General features: G+C 46.3%; 1 protein-coding gene across 5 annotated transcripts in view; it reads left to right on the top strand.

Annotated features, from left to right (window-relative positions):
- Positions 1-21637, top strand: part of LOC137793677 (ephrin type-B receptor 3-like) — a 104873-nt gene that overhangs the window by 36769 nt on the left and 46467 nt on the right. For 3 of the 5 annotated variants that reach the window (XM_068589974.1, XM_068589973.1, XM_068589972.1), the window contains exon 1: positions 15436-16153. In XM_068589974.1, coding sequence (XP_068446075.1) covers positions 16090-16153 — 64 coding nt within the window. In that variant the 5' untranslated portion in view covers positions 15436-16089. Of the gene's footprint in view, positions 1-8257; positions 8371-11609; positions 11803-13558; positions 13608-13744; positions 13797-15435; positions 16154-21637 lie in introns of those variants that run through there. The other 2 variants (XM_068589975.1, XM_068589971.1) reach the window with 1 other exon arrangement.

The following is a 21637-nucleotide window of genomic DNA, read 5'->3' as shown; positions in this document are numbered from 1 at the left end:
TATTAAGCTAATTAATTCTTTCACCAGTTTCACTCCGTCTCATCAGCTGCTGCGTCTTTAACGCGTTCAGGATGAACTCAAAGCCTCCTGCATCTCCTGCATCTCATGCACCTCATGCATCTCCTGCATCTCATGCACCTTCATCTCCTGCATCTCATGTATCTCCTTCATCTCGTGCACCTCCTTCTTGTGCATCTGCTTCTCCTCAGCGCTGAGATGAGCTTTCTGTTGGTCCAAACTGTCTCCCCTGAAAAGGGAGAAAAAGCCTCTATAAAACCAAAAAATATTCTGTTTCCATGGCAATGTGGTCTTAGTCAGGCTTCAAGTGGCATAACATATGAGGTTTAGATTTTACTGTTGCTCCAGCAAGAGAAGAGGAGACACAACTGGGCAGATTCTGATGATCTTTTTGTTCTTTTTGACCGTGAACTGCTCGCTGAGGATGTTTCCTCTGGATGATTTCCTGCAGCTCTTGAGCAAACATGAAGCGACACGATTCAAACCTGCAACCCAACAGCGACACCAATAGAGACTCGACCTTCTAGAGGTCAACGCAGCGTTTACGGTGCAAACTCAATGGGTATCACCTTTGACCTGAAGCACGTTTATTTTATACTTTTCTAATAACCAACGCTCAGAGAGCATGAAACCTGACGCAGAACTGTTCTCTGCATTTCATACACAACTCATAATCTCTACACGTCTGCTCTGTTGGGAACTTCTTGATATTTCCAACTCAAACCAAACACTCGAGCCGAGAGTCGAGCTTTTTCCTCGACACGTCCGTGGATCACATCCCGGGACAGACAGGTGGAACGTGACATAAACATCTCTTGTGTCTGGTGTTTAAGCAACATGAACACAAAGGAAGCGAGAGACTCATGAAGTACATATCTGTCTGTCCGGACTCCTCTTCCAGGAGGAAGTGACCTCTTGCCTTCAGGAAGGAAAACCTGCTGCTGATGAGACACTTCATGACAGACTTATTCCAGGAATCCGGGTTCAGAAAGACGCTCATAGGAAAGATTGTTGAGGTTTGATCCACAAGCAGATGCATCTTCCTGCTCATCACAGAGCAGTGCACGTGTAAGCAGTGCACGTGTAAGCAGTGCACGTGGTGGGAGTGGACCTCCTGAACATCTACAGTTGTAATGTTTAATAAATCATAATTCTACATGACTGTATTGCACCTGAACTTCAGTGTACCTGCAGCCTCGTCTTTGTCTGGGCTTCATCTTCAGGATTATTGGAGTCTTCTCACCTTGACCTGCGCGCCGGCTCTTCAATGGGATGAATAACCGCTCGTCACGTTGAATGATTTCATATTTTTCTACTGAACAGAGTTTTCAACCGCCTTTGAAAACATGCCGCGTATGATTTTATTTTATTTTATTTTTTAATCTTTCAAAGATTTAGTTTCCTTTTTAACTCTGTGGAGACGTTCGTGGCTGAAATGCAGCTCAAACTATGAAGTTCAGCGTTGAACTGGAATCTTCTGAATGTGAAGAGCAAAGCTGTCGGACAGCAGCAGGTCAAAGGTTATTAACCCTTCACCCGCCAGCAGGCCTTCCTACGGACTAATACAGGACTTCATGGGGACTTATTGACTGAGTTCATCAAATGGCAGCGGCTCTTATCATAAACTTATTACCTCATTATTGTAATATTTTCATTTCTGCAATTCTGATTTTGCAAATGCATCTCCGTCTGCGCCGCCGGCAGCAAACAGACTGAATCTCCGTCTGCTTTGATTCATTCAGGTTTCACAGTTCAGCCGGAGCGGCTCCAACAGAATGATTGACACCTTTTGATTCTCAGGTCAGAAATCTGTCTGAACACAGATATTCTATCAGAAAAGCTTGGCAGCTTCTGAAAATCATCTCCACGCTGACTCTCGGTGGGAAAACCTTCCAGCTGATCCAGGACGTTCAGCGCTGGTTTGTGGTCACCATCCAGCTCTCAGAAAGAGATGTCAGCGAGGCGTTGGCTTTTCTGCTGTATTCTTTCACATAATTAACTTTTCCTGCCAGAACGTAATTTTCCTGAAGCCCAAAGCAAACCCCTGTAACGAGGTTTCACAGCTTCATGAGAACGGAGGATGACTGTTGTCTGTGAAGGACTTCTGACCCGGATGGAGGGAGAGACTCAGGAATGAAAACCCTTTCACGAGTAGTCGACAACCCAGCTGTCCAAATGTTGTCTAAATGACACTGGTCACATCATCCTGAAGCCTGCGTTTGAGAACTGGAATATTTCATGCTTTGTGCCTCATCATTTTCTGTTTTCAACACGTTAACTCCTGAAGCTGAACCAAGAGAGCGCTTTAAAACAAAGACACACCGAGCCACACATCCCCGACCAAGCCGTGATTTTAAAGTCTGAATCCTGCCTTTTCTTTCCACAAGACCCCCCGTGAGTTATTACAATAAAACAGAGAGAGGGAAGGAAGGAAGGAAGGAAGGAGGCGCCGCTGGTTCTGGTTCTGCAGACGCCACGTTGTCACCCGGGTGTGAAGTCCTGGGACTGGACCTCCGTCTGGTGAATAGCTGGAGGGAGGAAGCGCGTCGGCCTGTCTGCCCTCTCTGTTCCCGGGCCGGGCCAGGAGAGAGGAGGCTTATCCGCGGTCGCCGATGCCCAACCGACCTCCCCGCCGACCTCTGTTGGCGCCCGGCGGGGCGGCGGCCATGACGGTTTGCGCGGCGGTGGGGCGGAGAGGCCCGGCTGCAGCGCCGTGCGGCCCGAGCCGAGGCAGGAAGAGCTTTGGTACGAGGTGAATGTAACAGCACCCGCTGGGACCGAAGGCAACAGATGAAGAAAAGGCATCAAGTGAATGAAGCGAGCAACTCACCGGGTTCCAGCGCCGTTCTTGCCTCAGCGCCTCGCTGTAGTTGTCAGTTGATGTAATGGGAGGAAACACATCCTTTGATGACAAAGGGAAGCGGATAATGGACTCAGCTGTCAACTCAAACGCACAGCTGTCACCGCAATATGGCTGCAAGGCCGCCTGAATATTTTACATCTCGCCTCCGCGACACAAAGCAACAGAAACCAGAGCGCCAGCTTCTGCTTCCTGAGCTTCATGCATTGATACGAAGGTGAAGATGGAGAGCGACCAACTTTGCCAACTAACCCGTTTCCATTTCATCAGCGGGGCCTCGACCTTTACCGGCCGGGGTCGCGGCGCCCTACATCGCCTCGAACTTTGTGACACATTTCTTCAATAACAGCCCATTAATTAGTTGAGCTCGTTGCGCGTTGGGAGGTGGGACAGATCGCTGCCTGGAGCTGGCCACCTCGTCTCAGGTGGGTAGACACATGCAAATCTGTTTGTTTCATCAAGTGTAAACTCAATTTGCCGGGTTCATTTTAATCTGGAGCACCTTTGCCCCCAGCGCATGGGAGGAGGCCACAGAGAAGTTTTGATGAAAGAGAGTGAAAGGAAGGGCAAAGGGAGAAGCAGAGGAAGAGGAGGGGGGTGAAAGGCGGTTGTTTGGAGGCAGAGGAAGACTCGAGGTCCTGCGACCTCAGGAGGCGACATGACATGCTGCCGGCGTCGCTTCTCTGCCGTCGGCCCTCTTGGGAAACTTGTGCCGTTCACACTGAAAAGAGACAAAACGACAAACAGTGACAGATACAGGAGCGACGGCTGGAGATGAAGAACAGAGATGAAGACACACAGATGAAGACACACAGATGAAGACACACAGACACACACAGACACACACAGACACACACAGACGTTAGCAGCATTTCTGTTCCCGCGCTCGCTGCTTGTTTCTGTTTTGTCGGGTTGCTTCTCACTCGTCTGTAGAACATGTTCTGCTTTACCCGAGGAAACAAAGGAACAGCACTGCTGAACAGGAGAGGAGGAAGAGGAGGTAGAGGAGGAAGAGGGAGAGGAGGAAGAGGAGGTAGAGGAGGAAGAGGGAGAGGAAGAAGAGGAGGTAGAGGAGGAAGAGGGAGAGGAAGAAGAGGAGGTAGAAGAGGTAGAGGAGGGTCTCTCAGTCCCTCCTGGAAAGTTACTTGAAAGCTTGAGAGGAGAAGTGTCCTGGATTTATTCACCGAGTTGTGAAGGAATCCGTACATTCTCTCACACACACACACACACACACACACACACACACACAGACGTAAAAACACACTTTGATCCGTCGTCTCACACACCGAACACACACTGCTAGATACACACTCCTGCAGCATGAGCGTTGTTCTCATTCATGCTGCCGAGTAAACACAAACCACATCACCACACACACACACACACACACACACACACACACACACACACACACACGGCTCAGACTCTCGCTCGTAGCGCCGGTTCATTCTGGTGATTCAGAGCTCTGGAATGTGTTTGCAGTCTAAAAGAAGACACCTGACGTTCAGGTGCGTCACGCAGGTCTGGTGGGCGGAGCCGGGCGTGTCAGCGGCGATGACAGACGCCGACGGCGCGCTGCCGGGGAGGCGTGCGGCGACACGACGGCGTCTGTCATCGCATGGACGTGAACTCATCACAGCGGCTGCAGGACGACGTCGGATGAGTAAAAGCTTGTGGACGTCTGAGCAGCTGCATGACCTGCAGTCTGGTGTGATGCATTGTGGGTACAACATGACGTCACAGCTGCTCACCTCGTGACGGGATGGAGCTGTTCCCTCATTTACAATCTTTCCTCTTGGTTTTGGGGAGAGAACCAGAACAACACGTGTTCAGACGTGATGAACTGTATTTTTATAAATGATATCTGGCCGAGAGTCTTGGAACGAGTTCTTATAAACAAAAAGAGCAGTAACACCAGAGACATCTTATCTTATCTTCATGGTCCAGCTGGAGGATGAAGACACTGCACATCTTCATCTTCCTCTTTGCTGCTTCTAAATAAAGTGAAATAAATGTGAACGACACGTTGAGTAGAAAACAATTCAAGTAGAACTCAACAGTGAATTCAATGAGTTTCATGTTTGTCCTAAATGTTTTCTCGTTTCTGTTATTTGTGTTAACATGAAAAGCTTAATCACATGAAGCCTTCACGTTGTGACTTTAAGTTGTCGTTGTGTATCCGTAGCAACACAACACCAACTCACAGCTGCACGAACAAATCTGAACTAACGAGTTATTGTGTTTCTCAGATTATCAGAGCACGCTGGCTCTGGTTTAGCTCCGTGTGGCTAACTGCTGCGCTAATGACACACAACCTGGACCAGGACACACAACCTGGACGAGGACACACAACTTGACACACAACACGCCTCACAGCCCAGCGATCCCACCGTGTACTATTACACTGTGTGTAGACTAAACACACGGCCAGGTGAGGGGATGACGGGAAGTCTGAGTGTGTGTGTGTGTGTGTGTGTGTGTGTGTGTGTGTGTGTGTGCCTGCCTGCTGACCCGCCTCACCTCTCGTCTCTGGCTGTACGTTTGTGGCGAACAACAGCCTGCGTGTGTGTGTGTGTGCGTGCCTGTGTGTGTGTGTGTGTGCATAATGCAGAACAGCCCCGCCCCCTCGAGGAGAGAAAGCAGTCGTCCCTCGCAGCCTCTTTGAACCTCCAGGTGCATGCTGGGTAAATCCTGCAGAGTGTTTAGGTTTCAGCGGCTGAGGAGGAGAAAGACCAGACGGCCTCGAGCTGCTCGCAGCGACACACAGAGATCACTCACAACGCCGTGGGTGACAGACCTCTGTGTGTGTGTGTGTGTGTGTGTGTGTGTGTGTGTGTGTGTGTGGTGGGAGGGGTGGAGTACTGGGAGCTCTGGGAGCACTGGGCAGAGTCACTACACACCCCATGATGACTTACAGCAGGGAGGCAATGCAGCAACGCTGGAAATGAGCCACTTTGGGGAAAACTGTCTGTTTGAACGGCACCGATTCTACACACACACAGACACACACACAGACACACACACACACGCTCATGCTCTTCGCTCTGCTTCTCTTTGTTGACACACTGTTTGTGTTGCAAACATCTCAAGTTCCTCTTCATCGCCGAAGAAGACAATGAGGCCTGAACGAGAGTCATGTGGTGGTTTGCAATGAATCTCTTCTGACACACAGACACACACAGACACACACACACACACACACACACTCAGCCACAGAGCACCTTGTCTCATGAAGTCCATCACTGCGCTGACAGTGAATCTCTTCTGTCTTGATAAAACATCTCTCGTTTCTTCTTGGCAGCAGCTGCTCAGAACAAATCTCAGACTTTCTGACTTGTTGCCTCCCGGCTGAGCTTCTCATTGTCTGTTTGTATCGTTGTGCGGTCGTTGTGCGGTCGTTGTGCGGTCGTTGTGCGGGTCGGCGCTGGCAGAGCGACTATTTCCTGTGTGTGTCTGTGCATCAACACGGGCGGAGCTGCTCACCAGGGAAAACAAGTCGGCAACTGGTCTCTGTCAACATGTTAGCATTGAGCTATCTGCATGTGACTGAACATAACTACAGTTATGAGTGTTGTCTCTAAATGAATATATCTCAGTATCCTGATTTCAGATCCCAACGTTCCTGAAGTTGCTGCCTTGCAGTCAGACTGTGTGTCTTGGTGGAAGTGAAGCTGCTTGAACTCGGCCTCCTGCGTGTTGCTGTCTGTCAAACGCTCGTTGGGTACAGTCGTGTGTTTGTGCGGCTGCACAACTGCATGCATTCATGCTGCCATGTGCACGCACTGCAGGCGTGTCTGTGCACGGCGAAAAATGTTTCAATTACATTCCAAATGAGCGTCTCTGCCAGGGATCTGCCTTCCTGTCGCTCTGCCAGGCGGCCGTCACCGCACGCATGAGTGGAGTCAGAGCGCCACGCGCTCGCCCAGCGCGCTCGCCCAGCGCGCTCGCCCAGCGCGCTCGCCCAGCGCGCTCGCCCAGCGCGCTCGCCCAGCGCGCTCGCCCAGCGCGCTCGCCCAGCGCGCTGACGGTAAACTGTCATGACCTCCAACCTGCAGCTGAGACGCTTCGGGAGACAAACAAGTGAAGAATCAAAGTGACGCAAACTAAACCATCGATGAGCGAATACAAACCGCCGAGAGCGTGAAGATGTTTTTCTTTTTTATAATTCAAGTTGAGTACAGGTTGAGTCAACATTAATTGACTGAACGTCGTCTGCATCCTGATTGTTGGTTCGGCGGCTTCCTCCGATACCAGACGAGGACGTGTGAAGCATCCTCTGCTCGTGGCAGCGTGTTGTGTGATGGACGCTCATCTCCAGCGGCAGCAGAACTCATGACTCATCAGCAGGTTTCACTTGTTGCCTTCATAGTGATGATGTCATCGTGTGAGTCATGGACACGCCTGAAGCTGAACTGTGATTCTGACTGAAGCTGCAGTCGAGTGTTTGTTGCATGACTTCATGTTATGAAGACAACATTCATATTCAAGTCATGTAAACACTGAACTGTGCAAACAAACCTCAGAATGTTAAACAGTTCCTCTGTTTGTCTGCTTATTGTTTCATTTACATTTACATTGTTTTATGTCACACAGACTTTAATAGTTATTTTATATCATCTCCACTCCAATGAATCCAAGTTACAATATCAATATTAGTTTAATTAGTTTAATTAGCTTAATATGGGATTACCTTACGCACCTCTAACATTCATGTTTAAGTTTGTTTTATTATTATATTTTCTTGGTTTGTCTATGTTGTCTGAATATATTGTTTTGTATTAATTAATTAATTACATTTAAACATAAACAGCTAACTGCTGTTTCAGAAACAATGTTGACTCTAGTGAAGTTATAATTGTTTAAAATAGATCTGTCACTATTTCCTCTGCAGAAGGTAGTTTACTAGCAAAGTGTTTATGGATCATGAGTAATAGATCAATACGCCTCATTACTGCCGGATGGTTCAACGTGTCGGTCGAGTCCTGTAACTTTCCAGAACGTTCCAACGTCGGTGAGTAACTCATGTCGCAGGCGGCGGTCAGAGGTCTGAACTCCTCAGAGATCTTCTTTCATCCAACAGAAGTATTTCTCTCAGGTTTCACGTGAACAAGCTGCATGTGAGCAGCTCAGAGCGCTCAGCGTGGCTTCCTCCTACGAGGGTTTGTTGTCTTCAATGAATCAAAGATCTGGATGAGGAGAACCAACACTATACAGATTAAACATGCTTTGCATTATTTAGTGAAACTAACCTTCAGGACTGTGATGCAACGTCGTGTTTCACTTTATTAAACCATTAAAAACCCTCCTGTGTGAGCTTTAACATGTTACAGGCTCTTTGTGTACGTTTGTGTTGCTATGTGTGCGTTTGTGTCCTCACAGTCACGCGTTGTGTTGCTGAACACGATGACGGTTCTCAGGGAGTCTCATCTGCATGAAGGAAGAAGGACACGCCAGGGAAAGAAGTACCCTGCTTACATTACGCATATGCTAAGGTAATAAGGACATAGCACGCACACACACACACACACACAGACCACCTCACACACACCCACACTGAGGCAATAAGGGCTTGGCTTGCACATAACCACACACACACACACACACTCAGTGCATGACTGCATTATGTTGCCAGGTGCCTGCTCCCTCACAAGTCGTTAGCATGCTATGCTAACAGCTAACTGAGCGACCAGCTGGCACCTCTGCAGGACTCTCTCTCTCCTGTGGTCCAGCAGTCATGAGGCAGTGAGTGAAGTGTTATGAGCGTCTATGTGACGGCGTTTCCTCTTGTCCGTCCTGCGCTGGTTGACGCGCTCTGCTTCCCTTTACGCTGCGTTGGCGTGCCGTGTGTGGCGGGCGTGACCACGCCGTGTTGCATGGTAGCGAGCGCTAAACTGAAACCATGTGCTTCTGCAGGACCTTTGTCATGACTAACTACCTGTGGGACTCTGAGGGGAGGAACTCCCTCCTCACGAGGCCGACAGGAACGAGACAGCACCGCTCGTTGAGGGTTGATGCTCGTGAAAGGAGGCGCACACAGCTGACCTGCAGTCGCTCCTCTGAGACGAGTCTACAGCGACACCGTCGCTCATCGTGTCGCTCTTTCAGAAAACTCCTCGCGGCCGCTTTAAGAAGTTATTTCCCGGCCGATGTTCATCGTGACCTCCAACCAGCGACACAGAGCATCTGCCGGCGTTCGCCGCCGCCGGCGGCCCTCAGGGTCACAGACTGCATGCCAGATTAGGTTTTGCAGCTGGACGTGCTGAAGGATGGAGGGTCCCCAGAGGGCTTCTGGGTAAGAACGCTGCCCACGAGGGAGACGGCGTGTTTACATTGTGTTCCCACTCTTTGATCGCTGTTGTCTCAGACGGCGAGCGGCTCTGAGCCAATTAATCATCCTGTTATTGGACCAGCAGCGGTGATAACTCATCCTGGACCTCTGGTAGCGGCTGACGTCCGGTGATTCCTCCGTCCCGCTCGTCTGGACGCCGTCCTTGGGAATTCGTCACGGACGCTTTTCCTTCATCACACTTATTGAAGTAAAGTGAGGTTTCTTTGCTCAGTCCAACATGGAAATAATCCACTGTCCAAGTCCAAGATGTTCAAGATGTGCAAGATGTTGAAGCTCAGCCGTATGTGAGGAGACAGGATGTATATGTACATATTAATATGTATATATTAAATCTGGAGCCTCTGGAGCAGCTCAGGAAGAGTTTCCTTCATGATGATAAAGCAACTCCAGCTCAGTCGTGCGTCTGCAGGACGAAGCCGCCCTGAGCTTCAGCCACCAGGACAGAAAGTGTGAGAAGGATCGAGCGTTGAGAGGAAGTTTTATGGACTGATGTGTGTTTGCTGCAGGACTCTGAGTCCATATCCATCATGGAAACACGCTGTTGGATAAAATGATTCAAAGTTCCTTCCAGACAAGTTTAAAGTCGCTCTGCTGTGAATATTAATTTGTGTCTCATGTAGTTTTTATGCAAAAAGTCTCAATTGTTCAGTAAATAAAATCTTTAAAATGACATTCCCTTCAATGTCTTTAAAGTGAAGCAAGGAGGGAAACTTTATTTAAACTTTATTTAAACAGGTAACATCTAGGATGCAGCAAGTAGATCCTTTAAAAACACTCAAACAATTGTTCAACACACAAGTGATGTTGTACAGCCACACAGTGTGTAATGACACAATATGTAATGTGTGCACATGAAACACACACTCGCCTCTCTCCACACAGAAACAAGGACAGATATGAACTGTACAAACAGTGGAGAGGATTTGTGTGTGTGTGTGTGTGTGTGTGTGTGTGTGTGTGTAATGGGGTCTTGAGCTGGTTCAGTCAGGCTGTGTTTGTGATCCTGTGTTAAGTGCTTGGTCAGTGGTAAAGGCCTGTAGGATTCGACCCCCCACCCCTTCAGCCCCCCCCCTTCCTCAACACACACACACACACACACACACACACACACACACACACCCCAAAGAACAGCCCACCACTCTTTTGGATTCCAGCTTTGAGGCCTCGTGAGATTCTCCAGAGCCTCCTCAACCAATACTACCAGTACTGCCTACACACACACACACACACACACACACACACACACACACACACACACACACACACACACACACACACACACACACGTCAAGAGACACTCTAACATAACCAACGGCTCACCATTCCCTTAATATTGCCAGAGTAAAGCGATCCCCTCACACTCACAACACATTAGTGCTGCGATTAGACCGAACCCAGACATGAGGGCTGCAGAGTGTGTGTGTGTGTGTGTGTGTGTGTGTGTGTGTGTGTGTGTGTGTGTGTGTGTGGAGGCTGCCAGGGTTTTATGCATGCTAGAGGGGTGACTGTGTGTGTGTGTTTGTGTTTGTGTCCGGGTATGTGATTTGTGAGGGAGGAAGAGAAAGAAAAGTTAAGTGTGTGTGAGAAAAGGTCTCGGGTCTATCTTGGTGTGTGTGTGTGTGTGTGTGTGTGTGAGACACAGACGCTGGCATGAGATGAGGGGGAGGAAGGATGGATGAGGTCTGGAGGTGGAAGCCTGATGCGTTTCCATGTGGAGGTAAAATGTCTGCCACTTCACTTCTTGAGTTTCTAATGTGTGCCAGGTGCTCCTCACACACACTGATGGACCGTGTGTGTGTGTGTGTGTGTGTGTGTGTACTGTTTGTGTGTACACATATTTGTTTTAAGTCACATTTAGACCAAAACTCCAAACCAGATCATTCGCTTCACATTCAGGAACATAAAACATCCTCTCGTTGTATCTGAGGAGGTTATGGAGTGAAGGTGAGGGCACTAAGGGCATGTTATGGTTACAGGGAGGAAGCAGCAAGGCATAAAGAGTGTGTGTGTGTGTGTGTGTGTGTGTTCGTTCTGCTCTAGTCTTGACCCTCTGGAGTCACACAGAGCAGCTCGGCTCCACAGCGTCGCTTCAGAGGAAACTCTGGACGGTCAAGATGACAAACTGTGAAGTGTAGAGCAGAAAACCTTCACTGGACGTTCTGTAGGAACCCGACCATGAAGCACGGAGCCGCTGATGTTTTCATGAGGACGTTCAGGCTGAAGCAGCTTGTTTTGGGTCTGAGCCGCTGGAGCCGCTCTGAGGCTCAGCTGATCTTTTGTTTATGGAACACAGAGCACGTTGGTTTCTGACCTTCTGGGAGTTTCCTTTAAAGTGGAGACGATGAAGTGTGAAGTGTAAAGATCTTTCTCTCCTTCTCAAAGCGCCTGGTCCTCCTCGCTCCGTGAGCGCATCAGAGGAGCTGCATGGCGTGCTGCCGCTGCTCTTTAATGGCGTCCAGCAGCTTCCTGCTCTGCAGCGAACTAAACGCCCTCTGAAGACGCACAGCCCGCTGACGGCGTCATGACGCCATGTTGCCTCACCAGACCGCTGAGAGGTTACAGGAAGCTGACGGAGGTTACACACAACACGCAACACGCAACACACAACACACAACACACAACACGCTGCAGAGGCTTTTAAGTTCTTTTATAATGTTTCATAACGTTTTTCTCCTCTGATGCTTTTTAAGTCCAAAATGATAAAATAATCATAGAAAATTCAAAAAAAAAAAAAAATGTTTGGGGGACAATTACTTAAAATAGACTTACAATGTAGTACTATTTGTTTTATCTGTGTGTGTGTGTGTGTGTGTGTGTATATATACATCTCTCTCTCTCTCTATATAGATATATATATATATATATATATATATATATACATATATCTATATTTATCTATATATATATATATATATATATATATATATATATATATAGATAAATATATGTATATATATATATATATATATATATATATATATAGATATATCTATCTATATATATATATATATCTATCTATATATATATATATATCTATCTATATATATATATATATATATATAGATAGATATATCTATATATATATATAGATATATCTATCTATATATATATATCTATATATATAGATATATCTATATATATAGATATATCTATATATATATCTATATATATAGATATATACATATATATAATTTATTGTAAAAACAACTCATTATTACTTCTAAAAGTAAACTGTCTGTTTTGACATTGGCAGCATGTAAAAAACAGCAAAGCAGCATTAAAAGGTTGTTTTTGTTACAATACAGTAAATAAATATTATTTTCATAGCACCAACATGAACTAATGATGCAGTAATATTGTTGTGTGTTATCGTGCTGGCTTTAAATAACATTATTTATAATCGAGCAAAAGAGACAAAGAATTGTTTTAATGAAATGTGTAAAAAGCCACGTTTGTATTTCCACTCAGTGTTTAGTTTCCTCTGATCTCTTCTCAATAACAACCATGTGACTTCATAAAGTGTTCCTCTGCTCATCTTTATGGTCGATCAGAGACGTTTATGTTTCATGTTCTGCAAACATTAAAGAACACAGAGCGTTGGAGACGTTCCTGTCGCTCTCCTTCATATCAGGACTAACTCCTCTTCGTGTTGTTGCTCTCGCTCGCTCTGACGTGGTGATGCAGAATAGTTTGAGTCATGGAGCCGCTTGAAGGACTGAACCCAACACTGGAAGCAGAAATACAAACAACAACAACAACAAGTGCTTATCAGTAAACATCTAAAGAGTGGACGTGTGTCTTCCTCATGGAGTCAACTCTTTATATAAAATATAGCTTCAAAGGAAGAAAGAAAAAGATTATAATACAAATATAGAACTTTAACAAGTTATTTAACTGCAGAACAACTTTGCTGACACTGAAATAAGTTCCACACATTATCCAAATGGCAGAATATTATCATATATATGTATATTTATGTATGTGTGTGTGTGTGTGTGTATATATGTGTGTATATATATATATATATATATATATATATATATATATATATATATATATATATATATATATATATATATATATATATATGTGTATATATATATGTGTGTGTGTGTGTGTGTGTATATATATGTATATAAAAATATATATATAAATAAATAAAAAAAAAAAAATATATATATATATATATATATATATATATATATATATATATATATATATATATATATATATATATATATATATATATTAGTATTTAAAAAAATATGTATTACATATGTGCAGAGCAAACAAATTCCATGTTATGAACATGATTGTTATTCTTTTCACAGATTCCAGCTGAAGCGGAAATATTCTGAACTTTCGTACTAATGACGTCACGTAAGCAGCTCCACTTCTTTTCTTATCTGCAAAGACACAGAGAACACATCAATATTCAACACTATTAATAATGCAGTCCGCTGCTGCTACAGCCAAGTATTAATGCTGACTGCAGCTCGCTGCTTCTCATCCATCAGCTGCTGAACTCTGAGGAAACCAAGCGACTCAAACACAACATTACGCAATGAAGTAAGGGTCGATGTCATTGAAATATTATATATACATAACCTGTACCCTGTGTGCTGCGATGTCCCAACACGTCCCATCTATATGATTAGTATTATTATAATATTGTTATTATATTTCCATCAACGCATCACAATGAGCTCTGAAAGTGAAACATTGAGCAAAAAGAAAGAAACGTTTGGATGTTTAACTTGTTTTTACTGAGAAAAGACAATAAAACAAAAGACAATGAACGTTGAGGAGAGAAGCAGCAGAGTCGTGATGATGGTGATGATGATGATGATGGTGATCTCCTGTCTTCTTGAAGGAGAAACTGGTCTCAGCTCTAAAGTGCTGCAGGAAACAAACTCCGTTTTGTTCGAGTTGAAGTTTCAGAGACAGAAGCGCAGCGATGTGCAGAGCAACTAGTTGCTCCTCCAGAGAAAAGTTCGCGTGCGGGAAAGTTTGATCATCTTTGTCTCGGAAGCTTCGGCGCCTCAGACTCTGATTTACAATTTCACATAAATAATTATTGATATTTTGAGTATTAAAATGAGCATGCATTTGATTATTTCCATGTTTTAATTTAGATGTGTAATAAAAGCGCGTGTGTGACGTCGCTGTCCTGCACTCACAGCTCAAAATACCAAAGGTGCGTTTTAATTCCACAATGTTCACCCGAGTTTTTTTTTACAAATTATTTAGTATTTTTAAATTGACGCAGTTGAAGTAAAACTATATTTGAATTAAAAGCAAAAAGCAGCAGAAATGTTCTTTCTGTTTGCGCCGAGACGCAGCGACCCGCCGGGAGGCGCTGTGCGTCCACGGCTCCAGAGGAGAGTCCACGGCTCCAGAGGAGAGTCCACGGCTCTGAGAGGAGAGTCCACGGCTCTGAGAGGAGAGTCCACGGCTCCAGAGGAGAGTCCACGGCTCTGAGAGGAGAGTCCACGGCTCTGAGAGTCCACGGCTCTGAGAGGAGAGTCCACGGCTCTGAGAGGAGAGTCCACGGCTCTGAGAGGAGAGTCCACGGCTCCAGAGGAGAGTCCACGGCTCTGAGAGTCCACGGCTCTGAGAGGAGAGTCCACGGCTCTGAGAGGAGAGTCCACGGCTCTGAGAGGAGAGTCCACGGCTCTGAGTGTCCACGGCTCAGAGTCCACGGCTCCAGAGGAGAGTCCACGGCTCTGAGAGGAGAGTCCACGGCTCCAGAGAGTCCACGGCTCAGAGTCCACGGCTCTGGCGCTGTGCGTCCCGGGAGGAAAGACACGCTGGAACACACACCAGCAGACAAAGAGCGACCTGTCCACTGAGCCGTTCACGTGAGGCTTCATGACTCGATTCAACATATAGAATTAAAACAAATGCTAAGAAAAATATATCCAGGAATGTCAGGAACTTGTATTTGTGTGACAGAAAAGAGCTGCTTCTCAAACAAAGACAGTGAGAATGTTCACTACGAACCTTTTCTTTACGCACTGATTTCATCTGGATAATAAATGTGAAACTAAATGATTGTCAAGGTAGAAATTCTTCTCTTCAATGCAGCTGCTTCAACGGTAACCCCCCTCACCCCCCCCCCTCGCTCTCTCTCTCTCTCTCTCTCTCTCTCTCTCTCTCTCTGCCCCCACCCCCCCCCCTCCCTCTCTCCGTTATTCCTCCCCGGCAGTGAGCTTCATTCCAGCGCATGAGCCCAGCAGAGCAGTCGCTCCTCCCGCAGCTCCACCAGCTCAATCTTTCGCTCAGGGAATAAAACCGTCTGGAGGCGCGCGGCCGCGTCTCTACAGGAATACAAGCAGCAGCAGCGGAGCGCGGGGACGCGGGTGAGCGTGCACATGCCCGGCCGGGACCTTCCACCATGGCTGTGACACCTCGGCTGTCTCTGCTCCTGTGAGCGCGGGGAAAGTCTCCGGATCTCCTGCTGATTCTTTTCCTCCACTGACTCACAGCCTCGCATTTCTTGGGAATATCCTCCGGATGGTGGCCGCGGCGTGGACTACCTGTTCTCTGCTGAGTAGCTCGCTGCGTGGGGACGCGACCGGGAGGGTCGAGCCCGCTGCCTTCTCTGTGCTGTGAGGAGCCGCGTTGGAGACACTGGACACGGAGCCGGGCTGCTCCCTTCACGCGCTTCTCTCTCTCTCGGGGTGTTTCCCCCCCAACACTCACCTGGGCGTGTTTTTGGTGAATGGGGTAACTCTGGTCCTGGAGGCTCGACACCGCGGGGACCGGGACGGCGCTGGGTGCGCGGAGCGTGGGATCACCCCGGATTGTGTTTCCCTCCCCTCTCTCGTGGCTCTGTTTACATGTCCGACCTGACTGCTTCATGACAATGGATTACTTTCTGCTCCTCTGCAGCCTCTTGCTGCGCGCGGTGTCCGCCGTAGAAGGTAAGAAATCCCATCTTCCGTCGGTGTCGCGTATCAGGAGAAAAGCTCGTTCTCAGCAGCGGGCGAGGCTCCTGCTTTGTGCCACATTCTTCTTCTTCCCGAATTTAAAGCAACGTTTCGCTTTCAAAGTGTCCGTCAGCTCGTTTGAAAGGCTCCTTCGTGGCATTATTGGCTTTACGCGCTGAGGCGGCGCGGCTCCCAATACACAACTGTAATGCGCATTAAACTCCGTTTCAAAGGGAGTTGTGTATTGTGTGTATTGTGTGTATTGTTTTGCTCTCATCGGTTATTCCCCACAGCTCGAGCCTCCTCCGTCCCTTACAGGACGTCTCCTCCACGCCGCGTCTCTCCGGGAGCCTCCTCGGCCCCTCGGGTCGGCCGCGTGTATTTTGGGGATGTGTGTGTGTGTGGCCCTCTGACGTGTTTACTGCAGTTTGAGGTCAAAGTATACACTCCAAAAAAATGTGGTACTATTTTATACTCAAACACAATTCATTAGAAAAACCGATATATGATTTTTCAAATTTAAAAAATTGCTTTAAAACGCAAAACTGTTATTTAAATAAAGTCAAACGAGCCCTCGTGGATCTCTGTTGATTATATTTTTCGTTTGGTTATTGTTGGTTCATAAGAGCCGTCGATTGATTATTTACATTTTAAAACTCTTTTAAAAACGAAGCTTCTGTTTCGCTGAGTTGCTGTTTGGAAAATCCATGAAAAATTCTCGCTGTCGATTTTTTTTCGTCTTCCACCAGCGACGTGTTTCACTTTATTATTCCTCTCCTACATTATGGGATGCCTCGCTCTGCTCTGGAAATAAGGAAAGGAACAGTGTAAATAAGGAAAGGAACAGTGGATAAGGAAAGGAACCGTGGAGAAGGAAAGGAACAGTGTAAATAAGGAAAGGAACCGTGTAAATAAGGAAAGGAACCGTGTAAATAAGGAAAGGAACCGTGGATACGGTTGCGGCCTCGAGCTGCTGCCAGTAGAAAGTAGGACAGTGGGCCACAGCTCCGTGAACCTCTCTCTCTGGTTCAGACCTCCGTGTCTCACGTCGTTCCTGCTCTTCAATGTTGGAAGACGTCTCGTGACGTCACAGTGAACGTGTATTTTTCAGGGCGAGTTGTATTTTTGACAATAATTGTTTAGTGACGTCAGAGCGAACACACAACGTGTTGCGCGTCTTTGTGTGTGGTGAACAGCTATACAGGTTAAAATGATGATTATTATTATTATAGTAGTATTATTAGTAGTATTATTATAGTATTATTATCATGGTGTAAACAGGCTGGAAGGACTCTATGAGCTCAGTGGACCTTCATGTCTTCACTGGTGCCAGAGTTACTTATTCAACACACTTTATTATTAAAATGTTTGGTTCTCCGGTTCCTGACAAACTGCTTCATTCTTCATGACGTCACCGTGTGTCCCCACAGGGGGGATGTTGAAGCATGCAGGGTTTGCTGTTGTCCTGGTTTCACTAAATCTCACAAAGAGGCTGAAGCAGAAGTGACTGTTCAGGTATTTGCGTCAGCAGAGAGGAACCATGTGAGTGAAGCTGCTTCATTCGTGTCCACGTGGAGGTGGAGGCCATCAGATGGTCGCTCTGGACCCCCGGACCGTTCTCTGTGACCCCAACAGGTCAGCGGACCACCAGTTGGGAATCTCTGACTTAAAACACATGGCTGGAGTCGATGAGTGGATGCTAGTTGTGCAGAAGTTGGAGGTAGAGAGAGAGGTAGAGAGAGGTAGAGAGAGAGTTAGAGAGAGGTAGAGAGAGAGGTAGAGAGAGAGGTAGAGAGAGAGGTAGAGAGAGGTAGAGAGAGAGGTAGAGAGAGGTAGAGGTAGAGAGGTAGAGAGGTGTACTTTCCTGCCAGCAGCGTCGGCTGCGCGCGGCTCCTCGTCGGTGTATTTCGTGAGGACAATATATATATATATATATATATATATATATATATATATATATATATATATATATATATATATATATATATATATATTCCGTCCATAAGTGAAGCCATAACTTGCACCAGCTGACCTGCTGAAGGTTTACCAAAGCTTTTAATGCCGCTCGGTGATTTATGGCCGCTGCTGGAACTTCTTTGGGTTTATTGAGACTCCGGAGGAGCTCGCGGCGGCCGGGAGGCTTCCCGCGGCCCGCGCGCGTCTCTCCGGGTCCCGGGGTCACGCGGCCCGCGGAGAGGCTCCTCATGTATTCATGTTTACTTTGCTTTTTCCTCCCTCCTTTTTCTTTTTGTCCTTTCTTTTTCTCCACATCCGCCCCTTGACTTGCCGTGTAATGGTTTGAGTAAACGCTTTCAATCGTTTAAATGTAGTTTAATGATTTAATTACGGGCCCATTACGCGCAGCTTCAGAGCTCTTACTGCAGCAAACATCAACACATTTAACTTGTTGGGTGCGTTTATTTAAATAAAAGCTACAGACAAAGAATAACGTGTTATTATAATAACGTGTTATGTTGTGCAGAATGTTGTATATTCTTAATGTCAATATATTTGTGATTAAACATCCGGGTCATTTGATTTTGCAGTTCGTATATTGAACTGTGTTTAATGTGTTAAAAGTCTGAGGACCACGACCTCTCATTCCACTTCAGTTCCTTTCATTAGAAAGTGAGCTCCGTGGTGTTTGGACCCAACGGGAGGCCGCTGGTGGGCTCGTTGCTCTCGGCCTCACAGCGTCACAGAGGCCGGTGCTGGAGCTCTGCAGCGCGCGGGCGGCGGCTCCTGCTCGGTGTGAATGACGTGTGATGAAGGGAGGAAGCGCAGGAACAAAACGCCATGAAACGAGTCTTTATAGCGACATTCCGGTCTGTTTCCTGCTCCAGATTCATGTGAGTTTATTGTCTCTGCGCGGCTTCCGTTGACAGAGTTCAGTTTGTTCGGTTTCAGGTGAACTCCCTCACGCGGGGTTCCGGTTCACGAGCCGCATGAATAGATTTATGTCCGTTGAAAAAGTTTTTGAGGATATTTATTATGACAAAAGCATCAAGCCCGTTTTGCACTTTAGCCAGAAGCACGCGCCTCGTGCACGGGCCTCACCTGGAATCACTTTCTGTCTGAAGTGCAAGACAAATGGCTTCACGGCCGCGGCTCGGGGTCCCTCGCGCTCCACGTCGTTGTTTGCTGGGTGTTGGTGGCGCTGCGCTTCTTGGAGCGATTACGCGCAGGCTGGACCTTTGAAGCGCACATGTTTATGTTTTTATGTGGGTGAGATCACACCTCCACGGGAGCTTTCCTGTGCTTGTTTGCAGTTGGCACATTTCTCATCCAACTCTCCTCCATTATTCATTCTCTTCCTGGAGCCGAGGAGGTTCCCTCTCTCCTGCATCACTGTTTACTGCTGATGTGACCAGGCGGGAAGCAGAGACACGGCTTATGATGGGACGGCTTTATGCTGTACATTATCAGGAGAAAAGCGTCCACAAATATGTAAAAAATAAATACAAATACATGAATAAACATTCACATATTAAATGTAACTGAAGAGATGTTACGTTATTTTTAAGGGAATACTAATAACAAATACAAAATGAAACGTGGGCATTTTTAGAGCGTTGGGGCTGTTTCTTACTGACATTAATGAACATGAAGGCAGATAGATAATAATACTAATAATAATACTACTAATACTACTACTAATAATAATAATATAATAATAATGTGAAGCCTTGTGACGTCATGAGAGCTTCAGATGATCTGAACTCACAAAAAAACTGCAGAACATTTACAAATTACTGAACAAATGGATTTAAGGACACAATGGAAGAGACAAACAACTATCTATCTATCTATCTATCTATCTATCTATCTATCTATCTATCTATCTATCTATCTATCTATCTATCTATCTATCTATCTTTATATCTATCTATCACACACATTTATTTATTTCTATAAATTTGTTTATCAAGCAGAAAACAAACTCATGTTTTTGTGTTCAGAAATACAATACTGCTGGTAGAGACCAGAGGACACACACACACACACACACACACACACACACACACACACACACACACACACACACACACACACACACACACACTCATTGATCGGGTGCTGCAGCTCTCTCTTGCTGCTAGAAGTGCTGATCAATGCATCAGGATATTTATCATCGGCTCTTAATCAATCGGCTGAGTGAAGTTTGAACTCCTTTATGCTCTTTACTGCACGTTAACACAAACGACACGCACAACACAAATACTACATACATTTAAATAATATTCCCGTTAAGTATGACTTCAGACTTAAACACTATAAAATCAAGAAATAGCAGGAAAATATAAATCATTTGAAAAAATATCAGTATGAAATGTGTTACTGAATTATTATAATTATAATAATTATAATATTAATTATTATTAGTGGTCAACTTTCTACAAAGTGTAGTTTTAAATAGAGTCAAAATGATTTCATAACCTTAATAACATTTTCAAACTGTCCTACTTATTATATTCATAACATTGAGTCCAGATCCGTCTCAACATTTACATGATATCCAAAAGACTAAATGAATAAAGAATAAACGATGACGTCCTGGTGCTCTGACCTCGGCAGCCCGGCGGTCACGTGCCGGGCGGCGGCCATGTTGAACAGATGCACCGGGCCGTGGTTCAGACGTTCAGGAGGCGGCGAGAGCTGCAGAGCTGCAGAGGCACCGGGCCGCGGCAGCGCTGGAGTGCACCGACCGCCGGCTCGCATGGCGGCTCGCATGGCGGCTCGCATGGCGGCCGCACGAGCCGTAATATGTCCAGACCGAGGTCCGCTTCACTGTCCGGCCTCTCAACAAGCAGCAGAATTATACTCAAGAGAAATATGAGTGCATGTTATTATTATGTTATTACAATATGTTCTGCAGTTTGTTATTTTCAGTGACTTCATGCAGTTTAAACATTTAAACACAGAAACTTCCAGACAGAACAGGATTTTTTTGTCCGGACAATTTCCAAATCAGTGAGTGCGTATGCAGCTTGCATGCTTTGCTGTTTTTGGATATGGCATCTGTGTGTGTGTGTGTGTGTGTGTGTGTGTGTGTGTGTGTGTGTGTGTGTGTGTGTGTGTGTAGTCCATCCTGGCATCCGACAGAGGGGCCTTGTGGGACGGCAGGTCTTTGACACCCTGTCGAGAGCAAGCGAGGAGGGCAAATGTGTCTGGGCCTGCTCACTGCACACACACAGTGCTGGTGTCTGCAGTCAGCCAGGCAGAACAAGGGAGACACACACACACACACACACACACACACACACACACACACACACTAAAGCAGAGAAAGAGAGCTTCTGCACTCGCAGCGAGCGAGATGGGTGGTACATCTAGAGGGCAGGAGTGTGTGTGTGTGTAATGGCGGTTGCAGGGTTGGGGCTTGTTGGTGTGTGTGTGTGTGTGTGTGTGTGTGTGTGTGTTGCTGAGTGTACTTCTGTCTTTGCATCCTGCTGCAGTCCTCTTGCAGAACGCGCTCCA

This window comes from Clinocottus analis, unplaced genomic scaffold (genome assembly GCF_023055335.1).
Source record: "Clinocottus analis isolate CAN_PGR_092001 unplaced genomic scaffold, fCliAna1.0.p SCAF_23, whole genome shotgun sequence".
Taxonomy (NCBI): Eukaryota; Metazoa; Chordata; class Actinopteri; order Perciformes; family Cottidae; genus Clinocottus; species Clinocottus analis.
This window is presented reverse-complemented; position numbering and strand designations above follow the sequence as displayed.